Consider the following 21380-nt stretch of genomic DNA (forward strand, 5'->3'; position numbering starts at 1 on the left):
TTCATACATAACCTTATAATGGCATAACTGAACACATAATTTACTGCAATAATGATATATACATTGCGTCTACTGCATTGTATTCGCACACACGAAATACAATTTGTCCAAACAACAATAATAATAATAATAATCATAGTATGGCTATATACACACAACTCCGATTGTTTCATATAGCATTGAACACAATCCCTTCTTGCTACTGTACACATACATTAAAATTGATAATATATACATCCAAGGTGTAGATCCTATCTCTTGTATCTGCGAAGGCTATAGATATTAAATGTCCCAAGGACCTTATTTTCAGCGGTTAGGAGCCTATAAGCACACTTGCCTATTCTACTGTCCACAGTATATGGACCCTGATATAAATGAAAAAACTTATGCATAGTTTTCTGATCGGCATTCGACAAATGAGGAACTCTGAGAAGCACCTCGTCTCCCACCTCAAACTCGTCCTGTACTTTCCCCTTTTGCTGGCGAATTCTCCTATTACCTGCCTTAATTAAATTATCCCTAGCCAGCTGGATACAGATATCCCTGGGTACCGCCTCTCCTGTAGCTAAACCTAGTATTCTAGCGAGTTCGTTGGTAGGCTTCCTACCTAATTGAACCTCAATCGGAGAATGTCCAGTACTGTCGTGCTTAGTGACGTTAAACCACCGCTCAATATCGTCCAGGCGATTAAACCATGAGCTGTGTTTCTCGCTCACATACGACCTGAACATCCTGCCGAGTTCTCTCATGACTCTTTCAGACATATTCCCTTGCGGATATCGTATCGACGAATAAATATGCTGGATCCCAATTTCCGCCAATTTGGTTCTCCAGACTTTTGAGGAAAATTGTGATCCATGGTCTGATAGTATCCTGAGTGGCTTACCAAACTCAGGCACATACTTGTCAATGATCTGATTGACACACCCTCTCCCTGTGGCTTTCCTCAGGGGATACAACTTGACGTATTTGCTGAAGGCATCTAATACGACAAATATAAACTGGTATCCATACCGAGAAGACACTAACGGTCCATACAGATCCACGCATACAAGCTCTCCAGGCGCCTGCGTCAAAACTACCTGTCTAGGACCCTCTAAATGCCTGTTGGGGTGCTTGCAGCGCTGACACAAGTCACAAGTCGCTAGAATTTTCCTAACGTCCCTTCCCATGTTCTTCCAAATGAAATTGTACTGAAGAGCACATAAAACCTTGTCCGGACCGAAATGGCCCAACTCCTTGTGATAAAACCAAACAATGTCTTCTGTCAAAGACTTGGGGACTATCACACACCACACATCTTTATGACACTTCTTAGCCAGTAAATCACCTTGTAATCGGTACCACGTGTTACCTTTCTGAATCTGTGTATCAGGCTCACTAGCCTCCAATTCACCAATTATCTGAATGAGGTCGACATCCTTCCTCTGTTCCAGATTAATCTTACGCAAACGTAACTTCTCCTCCTTACGATCATAAAATTTAGCAGTACATACTAAAATTCCTCCTGACTGTTCGGCGACAATGTCTTCACGAGATACCTGAGGGTTTCTACTCAAGAAATCTGCTAAGACATTGTCTGCCCCTTTGACATGAGATATGTCAAAGTCGTACTCTTGTAAGGCCAGGATCCAACGAGACATACGATTAGACGTTAACTTACACGTCTGCATAAAAATCAGAGCATTGTGATCCGTCATAATCTTAAATTTAGTTCCTAACACATACGTTCTAAATTTACCCAAGGAGTACACAATGGCAAGCAACTCTAATTCGGTAACAGTATACCTCTTCTCAGCTAAACTAAGTCCCCTACTAGCTAGAGACACAATCCCAAGGTTACCCTCATCATCCTCTTGAAATAACACCCCCGCAATCCCCTTATCGCTAGCATCAGTCATAACTAAGTATGCACGGTCTGATCTAGGATATTTTAGCATGACAGCTTCTCGAAAACCTAACTTAAGTTGTGTGAAAGCTGTATCATGCTCTGGACCCCAGTTCCACCTAGCATTACTCTTAAGGAGTTCCCTAAATGGCTCTACAAGAAATGAATATCTAATTACAAACCTCCTAAAATAATTGCAAACTCCCAAAAAGGACCGAAGTTGTTTGACGTTACGTGGTGTCCTGGTGTTGAAAATGTGTTCTAATTTCATCTGTTCTGGAGTTACACCCTGCTGCGTGATAGTGTGACCTAGAAATGTTATGTGTTGTGCACAAAATGTAGATTTATTCAATTTCAAGGTGAAACCTCCATCCCTCAACTTACGAAAAACAATCCCTAAGTGTCTCATGTGTTCCTCGAATGTATGCGACGCAACGACCAGGTCATCAACATAACTGGTGGTGAAATCCTCCGTTTCATGTCCCAACACAATGTCTAAAGCCCTGATAAGTGCGGCAGATGATGTTTTTGTGCCAAAAGGGACGCGTGTGAACTGAAATAACTTATTCTTATAAAGAAATGCGGTGAACTGCCGATCTTCCTTCCTTAAGGGAACTTGCCAGAAACTAGAGCTTAAATCAACCGCCGTGAGCCATTTCCTACCATCGAAACGTTGGATCAGGTCTTCGGTAGTCTCAGGTCGTTGTTGATCGGGTGCAATGCGTCTGTTCATCTGTCTGGCATCCAAGCACACACGAACACTCCCATCCTTCTTGGCTACAACCACTAAAGGGTTCACATATTGACTACTTGAAGGTTCAATGATCCCATCCTCCAACATTTTCGATATAACCTCATCTACAGCTCTGGCATGAACATGTGGAATAGGATACCGCGGTCCCACAAAACTCGAGCGATCAGTGATGTCAAACTTATGCTCATAAAGGTGAGTTTTTCCAGGCTTACCACTAAAAACGTCGCTATACTCTACTAACAAAGAAAATAAGCAATCCTTCTGCTCCTGTACTAAATTCGTTCTGTCCACAGCCTCGAGGAACTGGTCTTCCTGACCAGTCTCCACAGACATGTGACACAGATTTACCTGTGACTCACTATCACAAACTTCATTTACTTCAACATCGTAAGCCACCTGGATACAACTCAACTCATGAACAAAAATTCCCTCATCGATCTTGTACTCCAATTTCATCAAATCATGAGAACTACCCCAAAAGAATCGAACCGTCGCACTATCATAATCCAACTTAACACCTTGACTACCCAACCAATCAGCCCCAAAAATCACCGGATATACTAAATTAGGCACTAATAAACATACCTGAAAAACAGTCTCATTGCCTATCTTAACTGGAATAGCCACTTGACTCTTAATTCTATGTGATTTGCTGCCTACCGCAGACAAGATAAAAGTGTTACTAACAGGAATTTCCTCTATGACATGTCCTTTCCTCTTAGCATCATCATAAAACTTAAGATTAATACAAGACTTCTCACTACCTGAATCTAATAAAGCCTTGACCTTATTCTCCCAAATCTCAACTTCAATCACAGGCGTAATCATAATAGCTTCAGATTCCTTCTGATCACAAAACACTTGGTCATTCAATAATTCCTCTTTCACGTCTAAATCATAACTTACCTGTTTCATCACGTGAATAGGAATTTCGGTATCGGACTGCCTATCTGACCCAACTAAGAAGTCCGATTCCGGTTTAAATTACTTGACATGGACTGTTCACTATTATCATGTCTCTGCACTTGATCTGGAGGTCTTTGATCCGTACGCCCCCTACTTTCTGATTCCCCTTGATTAGGTCTTCTGCCATAATATTCCTGGTGATTAACTCCCTGATTAGACTGTCTGTTTCCCCTTCCGGAATTACCACCCTGATTCCCTTGCCTAGAATGACTGAAATTCTGATTATTCCTATCTCCCCCTAGCTGATGACCTTGTCTCCCATTATCCCCGTAATTCCTACCTTCACTTTGCCTGGTCCTCCCCTGCCCTTCCAAAGCATCAAACCTCTCTAACAGCTGCTCTAATTCCTTGATCGTAACAATATTCTGCATACATGCAGCTAATCCGACCTTCTCAGGAAAATGCCTCAACATCTGGCGGACTGTATCTCTCTCCGATGCTAGACCTTCAATATTCTGGCTGATCAGAACATGCGCTAAGAAATACTCCGTCATAGATACACCTTCCTGAGGTTTATACTTGCCAAATAGCACGCGATCTCTTTCCCTTCCCTGAATAGCTTCACTCCAAAATTTAGAACTAAATTTCTCTCTAAATTCCTCTAAACTCGAAATACCCTGTCTATAAACTTGAAACCAGGATCTCGCTTCTCCAACAAATGCAATATCCAACATCTCATCAACCATACTCCACTCGATCAAACCATCGTCAAGATTCTTGGAAAACCGTTTCTCCACCGTTTTCAGGAATTCCATCGGATTAAACTGCCGACCATTAAACTTGGGTAATTCAGAGTCCTTCGTACAAGATACATACCTATTACCTATACTGCTACCTACTTGGATTTGACTGATCTCCTGCCTTAATTTCACATGACATGATTTAATTCCTTCTTCCACTACCATTCTGGCATTTCCTTCTACTGACTTGAGGTCATCTTTTACCGACTTAAGGTCTTTCTCCAATTTCTCATTCTTCTCATCTATACGCTTCGCTAAAACGTTCTGATTGGATTTAATTCTATCTATTTCTTCTACTTTATCTTCCACTATTTTTATTCTCTTATCACATTCCTTGCTGTTTTCAACAAATTCTTTCCTAACTACATTAAATCGGCATTCAATTTTCTCAGTCAATTCCAAGCGTTGAGATTCTACCTTATTACTGACTTCCTGAATTTCCCTGCTTTGATGGTCAAACTTCTGGTTCAATTCATCTATTCTACCATTCACAGCACTACTTAAACTATCAATTTTACTAGACAATTCAACACTCACTAAATTTAACTCCTTACTTTGATTCTCAATCTTACTGGACAGTTCCGTACTAACTGAATTTAATTCACTATTAATACTGTATATTTCATTACTTAAAAAACTCAATTCACTCTTCAACTCTTTACTCTGACTATCAATCTTGCTAGACAATTCAACACTATTATTATCAATTTTACTGGACAATTCAACATTATTATTATCGATTTTACTGTTAATACTGCATATTTCATTACTTAAGGAATTCAATTCACTCTTCAACTCTTTACTCTGACTATCAAGTAGCGATTTAAGCATACTGAGCATTGAAGACTCGTCTTGATCCCCTACATTCTGAGTTTGAGACGGGTTACTCGGTTCCTCACCTATCGTTACCGATTGATCTTTCCTACTATCAGCCATTTCGCTATTCTCACTTAAATTAGATAAACTCGATGTGGTGGAATTCTTTTGATTTCTCTTATTCTGATTCATAGTATCCACAACTTTAACAACCTCTCTACTTCTCAATTTTATAATACTGGACTCGCTACAACATTTCTTCATACTCCAATATACATATGAAACATATAAAACACTTCACTGACATAGTTTGCAGAATTCCAACCACACCTGACAAGTGCACCTACGCTTATAAGCCTAACAGATGTACCAATCATTCAGCCACACGTTGGGAAGCCAATTGTAACTTCTTTTGATGATAATACTAAATAAATGATGAATAAAAATATATAAATAAAATTACTCAAAAACTTAATAAAATTAATAAGCATAATTAACCGAAATGTCCGTAGTATGGGCGCCAGAGTTCACCAGAATGGATCCCTCGAATTTAGATAAGAGCATGATAGACTTTATATCCCAGGGCGTGTACATAATGCTGCGAACTGGTACATCTGCTGCAGGCCTTACCTAACCTCCTGAAAACGACTAATTAGGTAGGAACTGCACCTAGGTTTATCAATAACACTGATTCTAAAATAGCTAACTATATTCTGAACAAATTCCGTGCATGAGCACCTCATCAACATACAACATTATACATATAATACACACATAAAATATTGCTGGAAGACTCCATATTTACAACAACAACAATAATGAAAACCGTGGGAAAACGAAAGCGAGAACTAAGTTACCATTTGTAAATAGTCCGATGAACAATGTACATGTATGAAGATAAATACCCTTCACTGTCTCTATCAATTCGACTTACCGATTCTCATAATCGGCAGTTATCACATCACACAGATACTGTACCTTGTACTACTGTGTTCACATACTTTAACACTTGTTGTAAAGATATATACACACGTCTGTCGATCCTCAACATATAAATTTATGGAAAGTCTGAGATAGCTTTCACCAACATATAATGCTAGGCCGCCACAAGTGCTACAATACTTAATGCGCAAGCACTCTCCACAATCAGCCACTTTCCACAAACATAACACGACTACGCTCCACGAACGTTTGAAGTCCAGTCCATTGCAGCCATGTCAATCCAGTACCGTGTCTCAGCACCACTTCCTTCCCGTACAGTGCGTCAGTTGTAGTTGTAGTTATCTTCCTTATCGTTCCTTTACCATCATCTCCACAATCACCCTTACAATGTCTCTTACAATGTCTCATACAATGTCTCATACAATCCTCTAGTTGCCGCCGTATGACCAACCTTTATAGACATCAACATCCCCCTCCACTCAGATGATACGTCTGGATTGGTGCTTGCCAGCCAATCATGGGTGGTCCTCTTCTCAAGCCCAAGCCCTGAACTACTTCTTCCTCCCAAGACAATAACAAACACTCGGGAGTTTTCATGAATCACCAAACTTTCCCTGGTACAACAACAAGCTCATCTCATCAGGCTGGGATATATACATGACTCATACGAACTTCCCGACGACCACAACAAATACATCTCATAAGACACTGGGATATTCATATGACTCATTGAAATTACCAGAGTTATTAAAGCAATGTTTTCCCACTCGTGCAAAACAAATTACTCATACCTACATATGTGGATATCTTCCAGCTTACCCATATAAATGGCAAAGTATACAAATAAATACTGATAATAATAATAATAATAATAATAATAATAATAATAATAATAAATCGAATACTGACAATAATATCTATAACTTCTACATATAATTCGGGGGTGTGATATATGTACTATCACAATATTCAGGTATTCAGATATATATATCGACATACAAAAGTATATGCATGTTTAAAATACTGCAGACCTTCATTTATAGATTAACTGCTGCTAAACGGTACGTCATATCGACAAACGGATTGTACCATAAGACGCCGCATTTAGAGGTCTAAATGGCTAGTACTATGATATTTTCTCGTAGCTCATCTATTCATGGGTCAGATTGAGTTAGAAACGTTGAATGGGGTGAGATCTGGGTAAGATTGTCTCATTGATTATATGACAGCTACAAGCATAGCATTTGGCTCACCCATGGCTACTGTATGGAACAATGACGGTGTAGAATTTTATGACTCTATCTTTCTTATAAGTGTGTCAAACAAATATACGTGTAAAAATCACAAAATTTACGTACAATCGAAAATACAGCCAAATCTAACGCATAAGGGAGAGAGATACGACAAAAAGGCATACGACCAAAGTTGTAGATCACTCCAAATTGAACTGAGTTTGTGCCATTCGTTTTATGATAGGACTTACTATTTAGCCACGAAATACCTCGAAACGAAGGTCTGCACCATCATTACAATTGCCTCGATATTTCGATATTCTTCGGGGATAAAAAGTTAAAAATTTAAAGATCTTGGAATTTTTTCGTCGGTTACAGGCTGAAACGTATAATTTTTCCAAATTACAATTTTCTACCTCGTCCGGCAGATTGTGCCGCATTCTTGATTTACCGGGCGAGTTGGCCGTGCGGTTAAGGGCGCGCGGCTGTGAGCTTGCATCCGAGAGATAGTGGGTTCGAATCCCACTGTCGGCAGCTCTGAAGATGGTTTTCTATGGTTTCCCATTTTCACACCAGGCAAATGCGGGGCTGTACCTTAATTAAGGCCACGGCCGCTTCCTTCCAACTCCTAGGCCTTTCCTATCCCCTCGTCGCCATAAGACCTATCTTTGTCGGTGCGACGTAAAGCCACTAGCAAGAAAAGAAAAGAAAAGCATTCTTGATTTTGGTGGAGGGCGGTAAAAAAGAGGACATTCAGGAAACTAAAGCCAAAAATTATGCAGATGGTCATTACTGTATTACTCTTTAAACGGATAGCTATACGAACATTTCGCCGAAATAGTCAATGTACAGACACAGGGTCGTTACGATTTTATTTATATAGATAAGGAATCTGCTCCATTAACAACACCTTATCGGCTATGTCTGCTGGACTTAGCCTGCAAAGTTTATGATATCTCCCTTATTAGCTTAATCCTCCTATCGAAATGATGCACATGAGAAAAAAATTTAGAAAGTGATTTCCATTAAGGATGGTAAATTTCCACTGATTTCGGATGTGCATATTTTGCGGGAGTGCAAAATCATGGTTTCGGTTTCGGATAAACCCCCATTAAATTTAGGTATTCAGAAATAATATTGGCCCTAAAACCTACCCAAGAACAGGTGGATTCTAAATATCAAGATTGGTAGAAATATATCCAGTAGTTTTCAAGTTATAAGAACTCAGACAAAAAGACACCAAAGCTAAAACATATGCAGATGGTCATTATTACACCTGAAACAAAAAACTGTAGGGATATTTCGCCAAAATAGTCAATGTACAGATACACCGTCATTACGATTTTATTTATATAGATAACAGGACGCCGTGTGAATGACGTTGGAAACTAGAACCTTCACCCTATTTCTTCCACAAGTCTTGTTCCAAACTACCAAAAAAGAAAACCAATGCAGATTTTCTGAAATGATACATGGCTCACCAGTGCAGAAGAGAAATAAATTTCGCGCAGTCTGTAGGGATACTCACCTGCTATTACCATGTCCAAGTAGTTCATATCCTGGATTGTCTCGTACGTGAGTTGATCATCATTCTTCTCCAGCACTGACTGGATCTCCTTCCTCAGGCGGCTCTGGATGTCCGGCTGAAGCGACAGCTCGTACAGAGCGAAACTCATTGTAGTTGACGAGGTCTCGAAGCCAGCGCCCAGGAATGTAAAAGCTTGTGCGACAAAATCGTCTCCTTCCAGCTCTGGAAGGATAGTGAATTTCTTTTCAGAGTATTTTACGGAAAAAGAAAGATGCTGTACATGTAAATTTCTTTGCTAAATGGAAAAACATAGACTCATGAATATGTTTTGGGGCTTATTAGGGTGTGAATATAGTGGAGCGGCGAGAGGCAGTCTGGCTCTACGGCCAAGTGGTTAGCGTGCAGGCCTTTGGTTCAAGGAGCCCCGGGTTCGACTCCCGGCCGAGTCGGGGATTTTAACCTTAATTGGTTATTTCCACTGGCTCGGGGACTGGATCTGTGTGTAGTCCTCAAATAAAAAATAAACAGGAAACAAGAGAAAAGAAAAATATCAGTAAATAAAAGTCTGTCCGCCTCTGTGGTGTAGTGGTTAGTGTGATTAGCTGCCACCCCCGGAGGACCGGGTTCGATTCCCGGCTCTGCCACGAAATTTGAAAAGTGGTAGGCCTACGAGGGCTGGAACGGGGTCCACTCAGCCTCGGGAGGTCAACTGAGTAGAGGTGGGTTCGATTCCCACCTCAGCCCTCCTGAAAGAGGTTTTCCGTGGTTTCCCACTTCTCCTCCAGGCAAATGCCGGGATGGTACCTAACTTAAGGTCACGTCCGCTTCCTTCCCTCTCTCTTGTCTATCCCTTCCAATCTTTCCATCCCCCGCAAGGCCCTTGTTCAGCATAGCAGGTGAGGCCACCTGGGCGAGGTACTGGTCATCCTCCCCAGTTGTATCCCCCGACGCAGAGTCTGAAGCTCCAGGACACTGCTCATGCGGCGGTAGAGGTGGGATCCCTCGCTGAGTCCGAGGGAAAAACCAACCCTGGAGGGTAAACGGATTTAGAAAGAAAGAAATAAAAGTCTGAAAAGTAGCTCTTTAAGAAGGGTGGGGGGCGAGGACCGAGGAGGAGGAGAGCTGCCAGGAATCAAAATAATGTAACAGCATGTGTAGAATTATAGTGGAGAGGAGAGGAGAGCTGCCAGGAAGGATGTGTTTAGTAGCGATGAAGAGCGAAACAAATTTATTTGTTTCACATAGCGGTGACCAGTGCTGTCGGGTAAGTTCGGCAACACTCGGTGGTTTTCGTTTTCGATGGATTCGCGGTTTTCTTCCTCAGAGTGTAGCTATGCGTATAACGTAGACCACGTGTGTTTGTTCATTTCTTTAAATTGTAGTCTCTGACTGGACAAGCTGCTGGATATAATCAAATGTTGGAAGAGACATCGTAAATTACTCCCGAAATGTACCTGGATATAAACTCAACTTCTCGTATGAACGACTAAATTCACCGTTTATATTATTTTTTTTGCCCTATCCATATTAATAAGATGAACATTCCATCGCCTTCGATTTCTAGCTGAATATATGTAATAATATTTAGCCGCCTGTGGTGTAGTGGTTAGTGTGATTAGCTGCCACTCCTGGAGGTCCGGATTCAATTCCCGGCTCTGCCACGAAACTTGAAAAATGGTACGAGGGCTGGAACGGGGTTCACTCAGCCTCGGGAGGTCAATTGAGTAGAGGTGGGTTCGATTCCCACCTCAGCCATCCTGGAAGTGGTTTTCAGTCGTTTCCCACTTCTCCTTCAGGCAAATGCCGGAATGGTACCTAACTTAAGGTCACGTCCGCTTCCTTCCCTCTTTCTTGTCTACCCCTTCCAATATTCCCATCCCCCACAAGGCCCCTGTTCAGCATAGCAGGTCAGGCCGCCTAGGCGAGGTACTGGCCTTCCTCCCCAGTTGAATCCCCCGACCCTGAGTCTGAAGCTCCAGGACACTGCCCATGAGATGGTAAAGGTGGAATCCCTCGCTGTGTCCGAGGGAAAAGCCGATCCTGGAAAGTAAACAGATAAAGAAGGAGAAGAAGAAGAATATTTAGCCGCATTACTACTTTCAAGACATGTCCATTTACAATACTTCGACAGAGACACCTTGACAACACACTGTATAAGTTGCGATTAGATTCAGTAAACTATGACTATGACGTTGGACAGTACCTCTTATTTGTGCATAGCACCGCTCTACTATCAACACTAAATATGTTCTGCTCTCCTCTCCACTCTCTTCTTCACACTCCTCTTCACACTCCTCGCCGCTCCACTATAAACACAGACTTTTTATGATATTAGTTCGTGGCGTCGACCTCTGTAGATCTTTTGCCACTAAACGCAGACTTAGTAGCCTCTTACATGCACCACATTGATCATAGGTTCTATTATTGTAGGGCCCGGATTCTCGTGTAATTACACATTCCACTCCTTTACTTCTTACAACTGAACATTAAGAATTTGGGAGAATTGTGCTTCTGATATGGTTATTCCTGTGCTTCATTTTACATATTTTTATATATTATGTGAAGAATGGCCGGCCCCGTGGTGTAGGGGTAGAGTGCCTGTCTCTTACCCGGCGGACGCGGGCTCGATTCTCGGCCAGGTCAGAGATTTTTACCTGGTTCTGAGGGCTGGTTCGAGGTCCACTCAGCCTAAGTGATTAGAATTGAGGAACTATCTGACGGTGAGATAGCGGGCCCGGTCTAGAAAGCCAAGAAAAACGGCCGTGAGGATTCGTCGTGCTGACCACACGCGGTCGTTTCGTAGGCAAGGCTCTTCAAGGGCTATAGTGCCATGGGGTTAGGTTAGGTTATGTGAAGAATGTAATATTTTTGTACATCAAACATTTTTAAAAAGTGGGCCAGCTCCTTTAATTTTCAGACTAATTTGTAGTAAAATAATTGGCGAATTCATCTCGTAAAGAATGCATTTCAACTGCTAAAGTTGGTTTTAAAATTATTTTGGAATTGGTATTTCTAACCCTTTATCTGTGAAATACCAAAGTTCCGGATGCCTCATCTGCATACAACAAAAAAATGCTTTCTCAGAATCTGTATGGCTAGGCGTCTTTAATTGGTCAGAGTTTCTAAAAAACTTCATGCAGTCTTGATATGCAATCCACGTTACTGAAGCTCTCTGTCTGTTTGCAAGATCAACAAGGAGAGCCCCCGGAATATAATGAACGCAACTAATTGTATCTCTTAAAATATGCACCGGTGACTTCCTGCGATGCTGAACGGTCCTTCTCAGGATACGAGAGAACTTTATCGGACCAGCGCCAAAACATCACAATGGAAAACCTGGAGAAGTAATTGGTGACACACTGCGCATCTTGATAGTAAAAAAGAAAGTTGCCGTACTATTGGTGTTACTTACTAGTATACTACTATATTAACTGTATTCTTTCCTTCTTTCTTAATCTGTTTACCCTCCAGGGTTGATTTTTTCCTCTGACTCAGCGAGGGATCCCAGCTCTACCGCCTCAAGGCTAGTGTTCTGGAGCGTAAGACTTTGGTTCAGGGGATAAAACTGGGGAGAATGACCAGTACCTCACCAAGGCGCCTCCCCTGCTATGCTGAACAGGGGCCTTGTCTGGGGATGGGAACGGATAGATAAGGAAGAGGGAAGGAAGCTGTCATGGCCTTAAGTTAGGTACCATCCCAGCATTTGCCTGGAGGAGAAGTGGGGGAAACCACGGAAAACCACTTCCAGGATGGCTGAGGAGGGTATCTAATCCCCTTCTACTCAGTTGACCTACCGAGGCTGAGTGGACACCGTTCCAGCCCTCGTACCACTTTTCAAATTTCTTGGCAGAGCCGAGAATCGAACCCGAGCCTCCGGGGGTGGCAGCTCATCACACTAACCACTACACCACAAAGGCGGACCACTGCGCATCTTGACAGTAAAAAAGAAAGTTGCCGTACTATTTGTGTTACTTAATAAGGGTTTAAAGACACATTCTATATTAACCATATTAAGTAACATTTAGTTGTTTCACTTTCAGGACAAGAGGGCAACAGGAAATTACCTACAACAATACCAAACCAAAATCAAACCCCATGGTGCAACAGCCCCGAAGGGCCTTGGTCTACCAAGCAACCACTGCTCAGCCCGAAGGCCTGAAGATTATGAGGTGTCGTGTGGTCAGCACGACGTATCCTCTCGGCCGTTATTCCTGACTTTCTTGACGGGAGCTGCCATATCACCATCAGATAACTCCTCAATTGTAATCACGTAGGCTGAGAGGAACTAGAATCCGCCCTCAGATCCAGGTAAAGAATCCCTGACCTAGCCGGTAATCGAACCCAGGGCCTCCGGGTAAGAGGCAGGCACGCTACCCATAGACCGCGGGGCCGCTTAGCTACAACAATGTATTGTGTGATATACTCAGCGATTTACAGTGGATAACATTATTTTACAATTTTTTTATTTCTTCTCTTCCTTCTTAATCTGTTTACTCTCCAGGGTTTGTTTCTCCCTCAGACTTAGTGAGGGATCCCCCATCTATCTCCTTAAGGACAGCGTTCTGGAGTGTGAGACTTTGGGTCAGGGAAAATAACAGGGGAGAAGGACCAGAACCTCGCCCAGGAGGCCTCACCTGCTATGCTGAACAGGGGCCTTGTGGGGGATGGGAAGGATTAGAAGAGATAGACAAGGAAGATGGAAGGAAGCGGCAGTCCACTTCGAGGATGGCTGGGGTGGGAATGGACCCCCCCCCCCGGCCCCGACCCACCTCTACTCATCTGACCTCCCAATGCTGAGTGGACCCCGTACCAGCCCTCGTACCACTTTTCAAATTTCATGGTAGAGCCGGGAATCGAACCCGGGCCTCCGGGGGTGACATCTAATCACACTAACCACTACAGCACAGAGGCGGACTAATTTTTTAATATTTGACTTAATTTGATTTTGCCTTTAAGTTGATTATTTAATACTGTCAACATTAGGCCGCCTGGGTGAGGTACTGGTCCTCATTCTCAGTTTTATCTCCGACCAAATGTCACACGCTCCAGGACACTGCCCTTGAGGCGGCAGAGGTGATGTCCGTCGCTGAGTCCGAGGAGAAAACCAACTGTAGAGGGTAAACGGACTAGAAAGAAAGAAAGAAAGAAAGAAAGAAAGAAAGAAAGAAAGAAAGAAAGAAAGAAAAAGTTTCCAGACGTCACGAAACGAAAAGAAAGTGATACTGTATAGGTTTTTGGGCTTAAGCCGTGTCAAGAAAAATAGGTGAAATTCTTAACGTTTCGCAGAGAACTGTGCTCTGCGTCCTAAGAAGAAATCTCGACAGACGACGAAAAAGGCTTCTTAAACAATGACACTTTGAATTTGGACGTTATAATAGAAGTGGAAATGGTACGTTCATTCGCCACCAGATGGCCCCCAGGACCTGGGGGAAGCTGACCGAACCATCACAATCGGACTAAGCGGTTCACATAACGTGTTTGCGTAACATATGACATAGGCAGGTGTATGATATAGACACAAGCCTGTTATGAAACATCTGGCGACGAGGAAGAAAGTGGCCAAGCGCCCCACTCCGTTCCGCGCGTGATATCGCAATACCCATTATCATGAGATTGTCTGTAGTGTCCCCTGTCGTTGCCTACGAGCCCCAGCAAAGAAGCAAATTTAACACGTTCACTGCCAACTTAATTAAACCTACGCGCGCGTCTGTGAGCTTGCATCGGGAGATAGTGGGTTCGAATCCCACTGTCGGCAGCCCTGAAGATGGTTTTCCGTGGTTTCCCATTTTCACACCAGGAAAATGCTGGGGCTGTACCTTAATTAAGGCCAAGGCCGCTTCCTTCCAATTCCTAGGCCTTTCATATCCCATCGTCGCCATAAGACCTATCTATGCCGGTGCGACGTAAAGCCCTAGCAAAAAAAAATAAACCTACAAATCGCCGCAGGAGCCAATGTGTTTTCTTTTTATTAGAATATGGTAGGTTTAGCATTACAAGTGAAATTTTTACACATACACGTAAAAAATCATGTGAGTCATCTGTACTGAAGGACAATGTAGTATCCTAGGTGCAGGTAGACGCACTTGTACGTAATCGATGTGTGTGTTATTAATACATTGCATTGTAACAAACGATGATAGATTGTTATGTAATAACCGTTCATACCAAGACTATCCTTCAGTAATTAACTGGATTTTCGATGGAGTACCGGTACTGAATATTATTGTAGTCATTCGCATCATGTACCCAGTAGCACTAGTGGTAAATCCTAAAGCAAGGGTCTAAGCAAAGTGCAGGATTTTGAGGGAACTGAGCACAATAATAAATGGGAGTCCCCCCTTCTTGTGGCACAATTTACATCTACTCCTTATTGATTTATCTTTTGCATTTACTTTTTGTGTAAGAATTTGAAAGACCGACCAGTAAAGACACGAATAACCGTATCAATACGAGGCGTGATTTTTAAGTAAGGGCCGTTTGAAAATAACGACACAACGAAAAACGATTTTCAAACACCACATTTATCTGCAGGTTTTACATACTTCACTCTATTTTTCAACGTAGCCGCCAAGTTTGTTTAAACACTTATCGTACCTTACAACTAAGTTTTGAATACCCTATTCATAGAAACTTTCCGCCTGCACCGAATCTCAAAAAAAAAAACTCAAACTTCGAGTGTTCGATGACGTTTTTGAGTCGTTATGTCGAAGAAGGTGACGACATGTTGAGTCAGATCGTAACGGGAGACGAAACATGGGTTTTGCATATCACACCCGAATCGAAGCAACAGAGCATGGAATGGAGAAACACACATTTGCCTGTAAAGGTGAAGGCCAAACAGACTCTGCCCCAGCGCGCAAGATCAAGAACTCCTGGTTATTGGGGCAGGCGGAAAGTTTCTATGAAGAGGGTATTCAAAACTGAGTTGTAAGGTCTGAAAAGTGTTTAAATAAACTTGGCGGCTATGTTGAGAAATATAGTAAAGTATGTAGAATTTGCAAATAGATGTGGTGTTTGAACATAGTCTTTAAAAACACGCCTCGTACAACGACGCACATGCGTGTCAGCCAATGTGTTAAACACGTATACGTATTTTATTTTAAAGGGGAGAAGGAACATGACGTATCAGTAGTTAAAACAAGAAGCTGCTAATAGGAAAAGAAGTTATCAACAATTGTGAAAAACAGATGTTCATGAATTTCTTTCGGTAAAATGTGTGCCGCGATGTTACCTAGCAACCGTGCAGGCTGTGATGTGAAGTACTGATGGATGACCATGACATACAGATCCGCGGCCTGTGCAGCTCCCTTTATACAGAGCCATGGTCTGTGCAGCCCTCTTTATACAGAGCCATGGTCTGTGCAGCTCTCTTTATACAGAGCCATGGACTGTGCAGCCCTCTTTATACAGAGCCATGGTCTGTGCAGCTCTCTTTATACAGAGCCATGGACTGTGCAGCCCTCTTTATACAGAGCCATGGTCTGTGCAGCTCTCTTTATACAGAGCCATGGACTGTGCAGTCCTCTTTATACAGAGCCATGGTCTGTGCAGCTCTCTTTATACAGAGCCATGGACTGTGCAGTCCTCTTTATACGGAGCCATGGTCTGTGGAGCCCTCTTTATACAGAGCCATGGACTGTGCAGCTCTCTTTATACAGAGCCACGGTCTGTGCAGCCCTCTTTATACAGAGCCATGGTCTGTGCAGCTCTCTTTATACAGCGCCATGGTCTGTGCAGCTCTCTTTATACAGAGCCATGGTCTGTGCAGCCCTCTTTATACAGCGCCATGGTCTGTGCAGCTCTCTTTATACAGAGCCACGGTCTGTGCAGCCCTCTTCATACAGAGCCATGGTCTGTGCAGCTCTCTTTATACAGAGCCATGGTCTGTGCAGCTCTCTTTATACAGAGCCACGGTCTGTGCAGCCCTCTTCATACAGAGCCATGGTCTGTGCAGCCCTCAAAGCACTACTGCTAAGTAACATCGTGTCACACATTTTATTAAATGACCCCCAGCTGTAAGATATACAGGGTGGTTGGAAACAACGTAACTCGGGTACTTGAGCGTTAGAGGGTTGGTCATGCTGATGAATAATTCGAAAGAACTAATTCGATATCTCGCACCGTTGTCATTTTATCAGCTGCTGAAGTTAGCCAATCAGATCAAATGTGCTTTGCGAGGCGGTGTTGCTAAATCTGAAGGTGGCTTAAAATCGGCTCGGTTACGTGAACGAATCGTATCCACGAAATTTCATTGTAAAATTTCTCCTAAATGGAGGATAATATTTGCTTTCATACAAATCAACAGTAAAACTTGCAGTAAATTAATAAATACCAATATTACTAGAGAAATATAGATACGTAACTACGGAGATTATTTCGCTGTAGACACGAAACTCTTCTGTGTCATTCCGCTTCATCACGCCGTCCTTTGTTTCCTTCTCGAGGTCCAGCGCTAGCACCGACGAATGGAAGTGCTACGTCTGTGAATTCTCAATATCTTTGTCCATCATGACTAGCGCGGGCAGTTCAAACGGAAAAAGGGAGGTGAAAAGTATAGCGTAAGTAACACAAAAATATTTGTTAAAAAAAAAATAGCATGTTTGCTGGACCAATAATTATATTACGAGTAATGTGAAGCAAAGCAAAGGAGTTCAAAGAAGTTAAGTGAGCAAAGACTGAACAAACAAAAGTATTAAATGAACAAAAAACATACTGAAGCGTAGTGATGTAGTAGAATTCATAGTCGTACTAAAGCAAAGTATGTATGTATATACTTCTCTAGTAACATTGGTATTTATTAATTTACCGCTAGTTTGAAACCTAATTTGCATAAAAACAGTTATTATCTTACACTTAAAACAAAAATTATATTGGGAAAACATGTATACGATTCGTACATGTACCCACCGGGCATGGCAGCACTAGTCGAAGAATAAAACGCCCGGGAAGGGATTTGAATACAGACCTCGGAGCTGACAGGATCGCACCAATGCAAGTACATTACGGTGACACTAGCTGAAAGCAACGGTGTGTTTGTGTTTGACTACTACTAAACGTTTTCATTCCTCCCATGAAGGGAGAGGCGGGCCTCCTCTACGGTGACGCCGTCTCTCAGGCCAGGAGAAGGAGATGTGCGGTGAAGGTCAGAGGTTGGCGGCCGTGGCCTATGGTAGGAACTGTCCCGGCATTCGCCTTAGTTCAGGAAAATGGAAAACCACGGAAAACTATTCTCAGGACAGCCGGCGGCGGTGACCAGCTCCTCCCCGTCTCCCGAATACAGAGGCGTAGAGACACGGTAAAGCCGTGGCCTCCCCTCCTCTGCTCGGTTGGTCGCCCTGTGGGTGGGGGCGGTAGAATAACACCCACGGTAACCGATGCCTGTCGTAAGAGGTGACTAAAAGGGGCCCCAGAGGCTCAAAATTTGGGAATGTGGGGTGGCAATCACGGGGCCGTTAGCTGAGTCCTCGCATTGCTTTCACTTACTTGTGCCAGACTCCTCACTTTCATCTATCCTATCCGACCTCATTTGGTCAACTCTTGTTCATTTCCACGCCGACGGTATTAGGTTCCTGAGGCCTACGGAGTCTTTCATTTTCATTTTCACGCCCTTCGTGGCTCTTGTCTTCCATTGGCCGATACCTTCATTTTTGAAGTGTCGGATCCCTTCTATTTTTCCTTCTGATTAGTGTTATATAGAAGATCTATATAGTTCGACTCATTGGCTGAATGGTCAGCGTTGAGGCCTTCGGTTTCGAGGGTCGCGGGTTAGGTTCCGCTCGGGTCGGGGATTTTAATCGCCTTTGACTCAATTTTCTGGTCCAGGGACTGGGTGTTTGTGTTTGTCCCAACACTTTCCTCTTCATATTCAGACAACACACTACACAACCAACTACCACAGAAACACGCAATAGTGATTACATCCCTCAAAATAGGATTGGCGTCAGGAAGGGCATCCGGTCGTAAAAACAGATCCACATGTGTAACACAGTTCAGACCCGCGACCCCACAAGTGTGGAAAAAGCGGTAGAAGGAGAAGAAGAAGAAGAAGTTTGCCTAGTTGTACTTCTTCTTAAAACAAGAATCACCACCACCAACCTCCACCATCTGCTTGGTTGGCCGGTCGGAGTGCAGAGCTGTCGGACCCCGCACCAGACGTAGTCACTTGTGGGCCTAGACCCACTCTGCATCCCTTGTGTTTGATGCGGATTTCTCGGTGCGAAGTATCAAATTATTTCTTTCAAATTATGTATCAGCTTGACCGACCCTCTAACGTTTATGTACCCCGTTCACGTTATTTCTGACCACCCTGTAGTTATGTCAAAACTGGCAAATTCTCTTTAGATAGAACAAGGAACCTGCCGGCAGACAGAACACTTAAATAAGTGGAAGTATCTCGCACAACTCACCGAACGTTTTCTTAGCTGCTGTTGCATCGCCGTTGCTCACATCACCCTCCACAAATCCACTGTCCTTGAGCTGCATCAGAAGGTCGAGGAAGTCTTTGCGAACGATGTCGTTCTTCTTGCGGTGCTCGACCGTACTCCACACTGTTTTCCTAATGTAGTCCTCAACATCTCCCTCGAGTATTTTCAGTTTCAGAGCTACCATCAATGCTGGAGCGAAGAAGGAGATTGCCATTTTAATGCCTTTTAAAATACTGAAATCAAAGATTTTGCTCAGCATCTGGCGGAACTCGCTGTTTTGTTGTCGAAGAGCGTTACCTTGGATGCCGAAGGCACAAGAAGCGATGACGTCAGTAGTGTATCTGGCCATGGTGTCTTTAACCTCAACACGACCATCAACTGTAACATAGAGAATTGCATCATGTATAATATTTACCCTCTCCTTCACCTAACTTCGCTCCTGTTCTAAGATGATGATGATGATAATGATGAAAATCCACAGCATGTTTTCAGTCATTGGACCGGGTCAGGAATAGATGGAATAAAGCCCCCATCTAGCAGCGAGGATAGGAACTGTGCCGGCAGCCGAAGCCTGTCGCATCCCCTGGGGAATGATTAATCACTGACAGACGAAATTACATGATATTGGAGACGGTTGTTGGAATGAAAGATGACAGGGAAAAACCTGCCCCGCCTCCGCTTTGTCCAGCACGGGTTTCACATAGAGTGACCGGGACTTGAACCACGAAACTCACCGGTGGGAGGCCGGCACGCTGCTGTCTAAGCCACGGAGGCTCCAGGATGATGATGATGATGATGATAATAATAATAATAATAATAATAATAATAATAATAATAATAATAATGTTCGTCTCTGTGGTGTAGTGGTTAGTGTCATTAGCTGCCACCCTCGGAGGCCCGGGTTCGATTCCCGGTTCTGCCACCAAATTTGAAAAGTGGTACGAGGGCTGGAACGGGGTCCACTCAGCCTCGAGAAGTCAATTGAGTAGAGGGGGTCTCGATTCCCACGTCAGCCATCCTTGAAGTGGTTTTCCGTGGTTTCCCACTTCTCCTCCAGGCAAATGTCGAGGTGGTACCTAATTTAAGGCCACGGCCGCTTCCTTCCCTCCTTCTTGTCTATCCCTTCCAATCTTCCCACCCTCCACAAAGCCACTGTTCAGCATAGCAGGTGAGACCACCCGAGGTACTTGTCCTCCACCCCACTTTATCCCCGACCCAAAGTCTCATGCTACTCTTGGCTGAATGGTCAGCGTACTGGCCTTCGTTTTAGACGGTCTCCGGTTCGATTCCCGGCCGGATCGAGGATTTTAACCTTAATTGGTTAATTCCAATTGCTCGGGAGCTGGGTGTGTATGGCGTCTTCAGCATTAGATATCATCCTAGGTAGGGCTCTCATCTTCACAGACATGCAGGTCGCCTAACAGACCCGCAACCAGGCCTCTCCGGAGGCCACACGCCATTAAATTAAGTCTCGCGCTCCAGAACACTACCCTTGAGGCTATAGAGGTGGGATCCCTCGCGGAATCCGAGGGAAAGAACAACCCTGAAGGGTAAACGGATTAAGAAAGACAGGAAGAAACAACAAATCAAAACAGACCTATAAGTAAATATAAAGATAAATTCTTAAAATTCATAACTGGTGTAAGGGACTTCCGCCTCTGTGGTGTAGTGGCTAGTGTGATTGGCTACCACCCCCGGAGGCCCGGGTTCGATTCCCGGCTCTGCCACGAAATTTGAAAAGTGGTACGAGGGCTGGAACGGGGTCCACTCACCCTCGGGAGGTCAACTGAGTAGAGGTGGCTTCGATTTCCACCTCAGCCATACTGGAAGAGGTTTTTCGTGGTTTCCCACTTCTCCTTCAGGCAAATGCCGGGATTATACCTAACTTAAGGCCACGGCCGCTTCCTTCCCTCTTCCTTGTCTATCCCTTCCACCCTTCCCATCCTCCTACAAGGCCAAGTCCATCATAGCAGTTGAGGCCGCCTGGGCGAGGAACTGGTCATCCTCCCCAGTTGTATCCTCTTACCCAGAGTCTGAAGCTCCAGGACACTGGCCTTGAGGCGGTAAAGGTGGGATCCCTCGCTGAGTCC

At 43.5% G+C, this 21380-nt stretch overlaps 1 protein-coding gene across 3 annotated transcripts in view; it reads right to left on the minus strand.

Moving 5' to 3' along the window:
- The window catches only part of LOC136876518 (cytochrome P450 6j1), a 72385-nt gene that overhangs the window by 19528 nt on the left and 31477 nt on the right, over window positions 1–21380 (minus strand). For all 3 annotated transcript variants that reach the window (XM_067150534.2, XM_068228460.1, XM_067150533.2), the window contains exons 3-4: window positions 19273–19668; window positions 8867–9088 (exon numbers count right to left, since the gene is read on the minus strand). In XM_067150534.2, coding sequence (XP_067006635.2) covers window positions 8867–9088; window positions 19273–19668 — 618 coding nt within the window. The remainder of the gene's footprint in view (window positions 1–8866; window positions 9089–19272; window positions 19669–21380) is intronic.

The sequence above is a fragment of the Anabrus simplex genome, chromosome 6 (genome assembly GCF_040414725.1).
Source record: "Anabrus simplex isolate iqAnaSimp1 chromosome 6, ASM4041472v1, whole genome shotgun sequence".
Classification (NCBI taxonomy): Eukaryota; Metazoa; Arthropoda; class Insecta; order Orthoptera; family Tettigoniidae; genus Anabrus; species Anabrus simplex.